Source organism: Eleutherodactylus coqui, chromosome 13 (genome assembly GCF_035609145.1).
Source record: "Eleutherodactylus coqui strain aEleCoq1 chromosome 13, aEleCoq1.hap1, whole genome shotgun sequence".
Taxonomy (NCBI): Eukaryota; Metazoa; Chordata; class Amphibia; order Anura; family Eleutherodactylidae; genus Eleutherodactylus; species Eleutherodactylus coqui.
The window spans coordinates 71,449,221-71,458,678 of NC_089849.1; the positions used below are offsets into that span (position 1 = coordinate 71,449,221).

General features: G+C 51.0%; 1 protein-coding gene across 1 annotated transcript in view; it reads left to right on the plus strand.

The window, feature by feature from the left end:
- The window catches only part of XYLT2 (xylosyltransferase 2), a 22,709-nt gene extending 13,251 nt beyond the window's left edge, over window positions 1-9,458 (plus strand). The window contains 4 exon segments of the mRNA XM_066587352.1: window positions 5,072-5,334; window positions 5,762-5,942; window positions 6,145-6,478; window positions 8,391-9,458. Of these exon segments, the coding sequence (XP_066443449.1) occupies window positions 5,072-5,334; window positions 5,762-5,942; window positions 6,145-6,478; window positions 8,391-8,713 (1,101 nt within the window). The 3' untranslated portion in view covers window positions 8,714-9,458.

Sequence of the window (9,458 nt, forward strand, 5' to 3'; positions counted from 1 at the left end):
TTCTTCTCCTCTTCTCTATGGGGCTCCGTGTAGCTCCGTGTAGCTCCGCCCCGTCACGTGCCGATTCCAGCCAATCAGGAGGCTGGAATCGGCAATGGACCGCACAGAAGCCCTGCGGTCCATGAAGACAGAGGATCCCGGCGGCCATCTTCAGCAGGTGAGTATGAAGACGCCGGACCGCCGGGATTCAGGTAAGCGCTGTGCGGGTGGTTTTTTTTAACCCCTGCATCGGGGTTGTCTCGCGCCGAACGGGGGGGGGGGTTTAAAAAAAAAAAAACCCGTTTCGGCGCGGGACATCTCCTTTAAGCCCCGTTTAGACAGGCCCATTTTTGTTCAGAAAATACGATAATCATTCAGCTTAAAGGGGTTCTGACATGAATACTGTTTTTATGCTTTAGCAGCCATTGTTCCCTGGTCTGCCTAATGGACACAGGGACCCACAATTTAATGGCTGTTAAAGCATAAAAACATAATACTTACCTTGTCTCCTGTTGTTGTCATCAGTGGGGTCATCTCCCAGCAGGCTCTGTTCTTCCTCTTCTTCCTCCACAAGCCGCCCTGCTCCGGGATTACGCGCATGCGCAGTGCAGAGGTGCCCTCTGACACGGGTCAGGACGGGCCGCGTCTCCACTGCGCACGCACAGAATCTCTGAGTTCAGCCAGGACGGACGGGCCGCCCACAGCAAGCATTGCTTGTAGCTTGCTTGCTGTGGGCAGCCCGTCCGTTCACCTCGGAAGTGGCAGACGGAGCAGAGCAGGAAGCGGTCATTTTGACCGCTCCTGCTCTGCTTCTACAAGCCACAGAAGAAGATGCCGGCTGGAGGGGACATGCCTGGTGATCGGACCTGGCCAGGCAAGGTGAGTAATATTATTATTTTTTTTTAAATGTCAGAACCCCTTTAAACACAAGAAAACGACTGAATGACGAACGAGAATCGTGAGGTTCTCACTCATTCGGTTTCACCCGGCATTAAAAACCAATGTCGTCTTGTGCAGTTTAAATAGTGATCACTCAGTGTGTCACATAGGAATGTGAAACGCTGAATGACAAACGCACAAGAACTGCACGATCCTCAGCAGACTGTATAAACAGGCTGCCCGAGCTGGTGATGACATCACCAGCTTGTTCGCTTGAGCAAACAAGAATCGTGAGGTTCTCCTCCTGTCAAAACTGTCAAAAGGGGCATTAGGTTTGTGTGTGTTTTTTTTTTTTTTTGTTTTTTTTTGTTTTGTTCCCCCCTCCTAATGTTCTAGTGGAGTGCAGCCTTGGGAAGCTCGGATTCCCTGCAGCAAATCTTGTTGTCACTTTAAGGGTGTGTTTACATATGTTGGATTTGCTGTGTGTTTTCTGTAATGGAAAATGACAATGACTCTCATCCTGAGTGAATGACTTACACCCTCCGCCCCTGATCACATGATGGTGACATCATCAAATGTCCTGCGTCCTTGTGCGTATTATGGGTGGATTACAAACCCCGCTGCGGGCATATATCTATTACGCTCAAGCTCAGTACTAGGGAGCAATTCCAGCAACCTCATTGGTTCTTATTCACAATTCCAGCAACCTGATTGGTTGTTTGAGTTGTCTGATTCAACCTGATTGGTTGTTAGTGCCGAGCTTGAGTATAATTTAGATATATGGCCCCTGCGGCTTCAGTTGCTGTGGAATACTGACTAACACCTAGCTGGACAGCAGCAGTGTGCGTACAGGACCTGTGGTGATGTCAGTCATGTGATCAGAGGCGGAGCATGTAACTCGCTGGGGGTGAAGGACCTTGGACGTCACCATCATGTGATCAGGGGCGGAGTATGTAAGTCACTGACGCACAGACAGACAGGTCATCATTAGTAGTTTGATTTCCACTTTTGGTGAGGGAACTGCAATATGAATATAATTAAAGGGGTGGTCTCGCGAAACCAAGTGGGGTTATACACTTCTGTATGGCCATATTAATGCACTTTGTAATGTACATCGTGCATTAAATATGAGCCATACAGAAGTTATTCCACTTACCTGCTCCGTTGCTAGTGTCCTCGTCTCCATGGTTCCGTCTAAATTCGCTGGCAGCTTGCTTTTTTTAGACGCGCTTGCGCAGTCCGGTCTTCTCCTTTCAGCACGAGCCGCTTCAGTGTGCTCCCCGCTACAGCTCTTCTGCGCATGCGCAGACGAGCTGTCACTGCTCGGTGAGCGCGCTGGAGCAGCCATTCTGTACCTTCCTCTGTTAGAGGAAGGTGCAGAGCTGCCCGAGCTGTCCGGAGAAGCTGTCCCGCCGTCCAGCTGTCCCGCCGTCCTGGTAAGTGATGGGCCGGGGGGCGGGCTGCCGCTGCGATGGGGGGGGGGGGGGGGGCCTGTCGCTGCGATATGGGGGGGGGGGGGCCTGTCGCTGCGATATGGGGGGGGGGGCCTGTCGCTGCGATGGGGGGGGGGGCCTGTCGCTGCGATGGGGGGGGGGGGGGGCCTGTCGCTGCGATGGGGGGGGGGGGGGGCCTGTCGCTGCGATGGGGGGGGGGGGCCTGTCGCTGCGATTGGGGGGGGGGGGCCTGTCGCTGCGATTGGGGGGGGGGGGCCTGTCGCTGCGATTGGGGGGGGGGGGGGGCCTGTCGCTGCGATTGGGGGGGGGGGGGCCTGTCGCTGCGATGGGGGGGGGGGGCCTGTCGCTGCGATGGGGGGGGGGGGGGCCTGTCGCTGCGATGGGGGGGGGGGGGGGCCCTGTCGCTGCGATGGGGGGGGGGGGGGGGGCCTGTCGCTGCGATGGGGGGGGGGGGGGGGGCCTGTCGCTGCGATGGGGGGGGGGGGGGGCCTGTCGCTGCGATGGGGGGGGGGGGGGGCCTGTCGCTGCGATGGGGGGGGGGGGGGGGCCTGTCGCTGCGATGGGGGGGGGGGGGGCCTGTCGCTGCGATGGGGGGGGGGGGGGCCTGTCGCTGCGATGGGGGGGGGGGGGCCTGTCGCTGCGATGGGGGGGGGGGGGGCCTGTCGCTGCGATGGGGGGGGGGGGGCCTGTCGCTGCGATGGGGGGGGGGGGGGGCCTGTCGCTGCGATGGGGGGGGGGGGGGCCTGTCGCTGCGATGGGGGGGGGGGGGGCCTGTCGCTGCGATGGGGGGGGGGGGGGCCTGTCGCTGCGATGGGGGGGGGGGGGGGGCCTGTCGCTGCGATGGGGGGGGGGGGGGGCCTGTCGCTGCGATGGGGGGGGGGGGGCCTGTCGCTGCGATGGGGGGGCTGTCGCTGGGGCCGGGGGGGGCTGTCGCTGCGTCGGGGGAACTAGCGCTGGGCCGGGGGGGGGGGGGGGGGGCTGTCGCTGCGTCGGGGGAACTAGCGCTGGGTCGCTGGGCCGGGGGGGGCTGCCGCTGTGATGGGGGGGGGGGGGGGGGGGCGCCGCCGCTGCTGCGCCGTTTACCTTCTGCCTGGCGGTGGGTGACAGGTCGGCGGTGTTCACTCCAGGGGTCCGGTCGGCGGCTGCGGGGCGTCTGGTTGCCATGGAGACACAGCTGGTAGCGTCTCGGGAGCGCGCACGTTGGGCTACAGCAAGCGATGCGAAAAGAGCCGGCGGCCATCTTGGGAAAAAGTTTTATAAGTTGCTGAAACGCTGGAACGGTAAGTAGAAACCAGCTAGGAAAGTCATTTACAGGGGTAATTAGTAATGTATGTTTAATTAGGGGGACTGGGCAAAAAAAAAATTCACTGCTTCCTCGAGACATCTCCTTTAAGCTTTAAAACATTTAATAGGCAGTTCTGTAGAAAACAATCTTATGTTCAAGTTGTAGTCGAGCAGAGTTTGCCACTTTGTACAACTGCAAGCTAGCATGCTTATAGCTCTATACTCAAGTGCAGTCAGGTTGTCTACTGGCAATGTGCTCACATGTAGGAGGTAATAGAATTGATTCCCCCCCCCCCCATGAGTGCCTCTCACTTGTACAGGATGATAAAGACCACCTATCGTTTCTCTTCTGCTAGGTTTATTAAGAAGCAAGGATTAGATCGACTTTTCCACGAATGTGACTCCCACATGTGGCGTCTTGGCGAGCGGCAGATTCCAGAGGGTATTGTGTTAGACGGTGGCTCGGATTGGTTTGCTCTGACTCGTACGTTTGTGAACTATGTGACCTATACCAAGGATGTCCTGGTGTCCGAGCTGAGGCACTTCTACAAGTACACCCTGCTCCCCGCGGAGGTCAGTGACTACAACTATCCCTGCCTAGATCATTGATGGTCACTGCTAATCGGCACAGCTAAATGTCTTCCCTCTCTTTCAGTCCTTCTTTCATACGGTCCTGGAGAACAGTAAAGATTGTGACACCCTTGTGGACAATAACCTGCGGGTGACCAACTGGAACAGAAAACTGGGCTGCCGGTGCCAGTATAAGCACATTGTGGACTGGTGCGGCTGCTCCCCCAATGACTTCAAACCGCAGGATATCGTACGACTGCAGGTAATCTTAGTTAACATGAAGACTTCTTATTCTGCGCTGCCCAGTTATACAGGGCCCTAGAGTAATGGCTGATTCAGATGACGTTACTGATGATGGGGCACTGTATTTAGTGATCCTATTGCTTACACTATATTCCCAGTAGTGAGCTTATATAGTGTTCATCCCAATGCTGGTGCATTGCTTTGCTTGGGGTTTGCTTAAAGTGGTTGTAAACTTGATGGCGTATCCTTAAGAGAAAGGTGGCAGTCCATTACTTGGGACCCCTTTTATCAGCTGTGCGCTTGTGTACTGAGCTGATTTCTGCAGGAAGCATACAGATCTGTTCCCACTGCAGTGGTGAGGCTTGGTACTGCAGCCAATGTTACTATTCGGTTCAATAGAAACTTTGTCTGGAATGCCAAACTGGCATTGATCTTCTCCATGCCAGAGTGTAGTGGATCAGCGAAGGTCACAAGCAGCTGAGCCTGAGGATAGCCCATTAATAGTTTGCAACGTCTTAAATCTAATGTAGATATTGGGCAATGATAAGCCATGTTCCTTAGCTTGTTCCCAACCAAAAGTGGACTTCTATTTATTTATTTTTTAGGTAAAGTCGTTAATTGGCCCTGTAGTTCTAACAGTCATTCTTCTCATCTCCTTGTAGCAGGTTACTAGGCCAACCTTCTTTGCAAGAAAGTTTGAGTCCTCTGTGAATCAAGAGGCCTTGGATATTTTGGATGCTCATTTGTTTGGAGAGCCAGAACCAGGAATCCCCGGTCTGAAGGCATACTGGGAGAATTCCTATCACAACATGGAAGGACTGAAAGGCCTCACTGATGTCACTCTGACGGCATATACATCTTTTACACGATTGTCACTACGCAAACTTCAGACCCCTGAGCAAGAGAACAGAAAGTCTGCCTGCAGGTAGGGGGAATGGGTGAATTCTTCTGCAAACTCCTGTAGCCTTTTTAAAGTGGTCACCTTTGTGGTGAAGTTTATTTAATTTTTGTCAGGATGGTGATAACTAGACAATTAGTGGGGGTCTGACTACTGATCACTGAAACAGGAGTTACGAAGGTCCCTGAATGGACTGGTGGTAGAGCATGTGCACCTCTGCTTCATTCATTTCAGTAGGACTTCTGGAGATGGCGAAGTGCATTAATTCAGCAAACTCTGGCAGTCCCAAATGAATGGCACAGCAGTGAGCATGCTTGACTGCCGCTCCATTCATCTAGGGGTCCCAGTGTCAGACCCTACTGTTCAGCTAGTTCTCTCCTGCCCACAAGATGAGGATAACTTTAGTTTGCAGGATAACCATTTTAAGATCTGGCATTTTATCCCTCTCCGGCAGCTTCTCTGCAGATGGCTTCCCTTCAAGCGTCGAACTCTACTTTTACGATGACCGCTTCCAAGGTTATTTGGTGACTCAGAAAGTCCATCCAAGTGCGACTCTGGAATTCTGGATGATGCCAAGAGGCAGCCTGAGAATAGTTGACCAGGTTGGAGCAGCTAGTCGTATCCAAAGTCTGGAGGCAAGTTGTAATAGATTTTCATGTTTCTGACTAATTCCACTTGTACATATTCGGGCATCTCCTTCAGTTGAAGAAAAGAAATCTCAAGTAGGAACAAGTAGCAGTTGCTGTCTTTATTGATATTTTCAACATTTTTTATTTTTTTTAATTTTCCTTCTCCCTTTCTCTACTACTTTCCAATGATTTCTATTGATTTTTCTAGGTGGGCACTGAATGGGATCTCAAGGAGCGGATATTCCGCAATTTTCGGGGTCTTATTGGGCCCATGGATGAGCCAGTTGCTGTGCAGAAGTGGTCTCATGGAGTCAATGTAACCGTCACTGTGGTCTGGATTGATCCTACCTACATCATAGCTGCATCATATGACATTGCTGTTGACACAGAGGCTGACTTCACCCAATACAAGCCTCCCTTATCCCGCCCGCTCCGTCCTGGGGTGTGGCATGTTCGGCTGCTGCATTTTTGGGAGTTGCTGGCTGAAGTAAAGTTTCTAGTGATGCCACTGACCTTTAGGAACAAGGAGCCACTACAGAAAGGTACATTTGTATGTGTGAGGTACATGTGGTACAGTTATTGTACCCACTGAGGAGCGCCTAAACCAATATTACACAACACAATTTTATTACGGTTTCCCTCTCAGCTGATTGGCTGAGAAGATTTGTGTGCTGCACTCCACAAGGAAGGAGCTCTAATTTGGCACGTCCCCCCTGTAAGAAATATGGACCATATTATATATGCACTGTGATGTGATATGTAAAATGGGGTATTTCTTGTATGCGAATTAAAGCTGGAGAGTCGTGGACTTTGGGCATGTCTGAATCAGTGTGTAAAATGCTAATTGTTTACTCCTGATTCTCACATTAAAAATACTTTTGAGGTCACTCCCGAAATACACTGCTCACCAGCGCCGACACCTGAATCTTTTCTTTCGAGCAGGCAGGTACTCGCTAAGGACAATACTCGCTCGAGCAATTGCCCTTAGCGAGTATGCTCGCTCATCTCTAGTTATAAGCCCCTGGGACTTAACTTATCCCTGCAGGGTTTAGAATGATAGGGGAGTGGGATCCTTGGGAAAGGGAGGTGTACTTGTGGCACTGGGTGGAGGTAGAGACCAGAGGGTGGTGTGTACCTTCGTATGCTACAGTATAACACCATTGAGTTGTTTGTAAGTTTAAAGGGGTTTACTGACCCATTTAAACACTGGTGGCAGTGTAAGAGGTGACACAGGTATTAAATACACACCTACATCCCTGCTGCCACACTCTAGTCTTCTGTTTGTGCTCTGCAGCAGCCACATGGGTTGTTTACCCACATTACCGCTGTAGCCAATAGGAGCGCAGACAGGGTTGTCATCAGTGACGTCTCATAAACCTAAAGGCCCTGCTACACGCAACGATTATTGCTCAAAATTTGTTCAAACGTCCAAAAGTGAGCGATAGTCGTTACATGTAAACACGGGCGGTCGTGCACGATTTGTTCACCGCGGCTGTTTACCGGCATAAAAAATAGTCGTCAAGCCTCTCAAAAGACATTCCATTTGAATGGAATTCATTCAGTCCTTTCGAGCGGCTTGCTGACTGGAGGGGAGTAAACAATGTGTTTTTGCCTTGCATACCTAAAAAGTACATTGTTTACTAATGTCAGGAGATGACCAGGGAATCCTGCCAGCCAGATAATCCCTTGCATAAACACACACCCACCTGAGCAAACAACTGCTACTGAGTTTACTTTCGCTAATGAGCAAATGGAGATGATTAAAAGCAATTATCTGTACGTGTAATTTTATGCCAAAAATTTCGTTAGTTTGTTCAGTCGTGTGGCTGCTTTAGTAATGTTGCGTGTAAAGGGGCCTTAAGTTAGAAATCCATGTGACATACATGTATATTTCAGGACGTCATCAGCCCTCTTACATCACTTGTCAGATGTGGGGCGATAGACCAGCGCCACTGCGAGTATGTAGATTTTAATATAGTTTTGGACACTGGGCACCTCTGCTTCATTCATTTCAGTGGGGCTGCTGGAGATGGCTGAATGAATGCACTTGGCTATCTCTTGCAGCCCCAAATGAATCATGCAGCAGTGAGCATGCTTGACTACCACTCCATTCATCTGGGGGTCCCAGTGGTCAGACCCTACTGTTCAGCTAGTTCTAACCTATCCACAAGCTTAAACTTAAGCCAAAAATCTCTGAAAATGTGATTAAAAAAAGTGAGAAACGCCACTCGCTTGTTCCCTTTTTTGGCGATCCTGGTTGTAAAATGTGTGCACCTTCTACAATATAGCTTAGATTGTGCCCCCGTAGGCGGGTGGGTAAAATTCTTCCAACCAGTCTCCTCTTTCACGAACACATTTCATAGGATTATAAGGGGACCCGTTCACATAACAATGGAATATTCCTATTTACATCAGTCTGCACATAATTACCTGCTGGTCTCTCTACTCTTCCAGGTGACAAGTCTCTACATGCAGGTCCACCTCGAGGACAATACATGGAGCAGAACTTTCAGGCTTTAAGTGGGATCCTCGATCTTCCTCCACGGGCAGAGATTGAACAAGAAGCTGACAAAAGATCTGAACTTATGGGCAAAGATTTGGAAAAATGGGCAGATAACAGTTTAAGTGGTTTCTGGTCCGTTGGGGGAATTTGCACAAAGACTGCCTCAGTGTTATGCCCATCGCTTCCAGTCTGCTCCGACACGTACTGGAGTTCTCTGTCCCCTGACCCTAAATCTGATATGGGCTCGATCAGACCCGACGGTCGCCTGAGGTAGCAGAAGCTAATGGCCTAAAGACTCGTACATAGTGGGTAATGCTACTTAGGACAGGTTTATTCTGTAGGTGGCATAGCTCTGCGGACGTGGCCTGATCACTACACACCGGAGCGAGCGGGTTTTGGCGGTTGACGAGGATCTAATGAACATGACTTCAGAACCACTTCTATTCTCATTTAATTTCCATGATCTGCAAGGTGTGCCAAGCTGGTCCAGCATTCCCCATGTGTGCCAAATGTGTTCTGGCCATGGACTAATCTGCTGCTACAAGACCTGAATTGACCAAATACTACATGGGTAGACGCTACTATTCCTGCAGGGGCTGGTTCCTCTGATGGATGACTATATATTTCTGTACTGTGGAGGGAAGGGAAGTATGGACCCTATGATGGAGAACGTGGTAAAATCACGCCGCCATGGCGAACTCTTTACAAGTGAATTCATTAATGACTGCTTTTTCAACTTTTCGTAGCAACTGGTACTGTGTGCTAGCACTGAACCGGCTCTGCATCCATCCCTTACGATACTGTCGGCAGACGTAGCGATAGCTGCTAGGAGGAGGGGCAAGTTTAAAATAAAGTTTACCAAAGGTTGCCTAGGCCGTGCAGCTTCCTGTGTAAATGGTGTGGGGCTGGCGCCACCGGATAGTGAACCCGCAATCATTCTTGTGACACAATGAAGCACTTTATTAATTGGCTTTTTATGGAGTGAGATCTTGTCTTAATAAATGATGTTATAACCACTG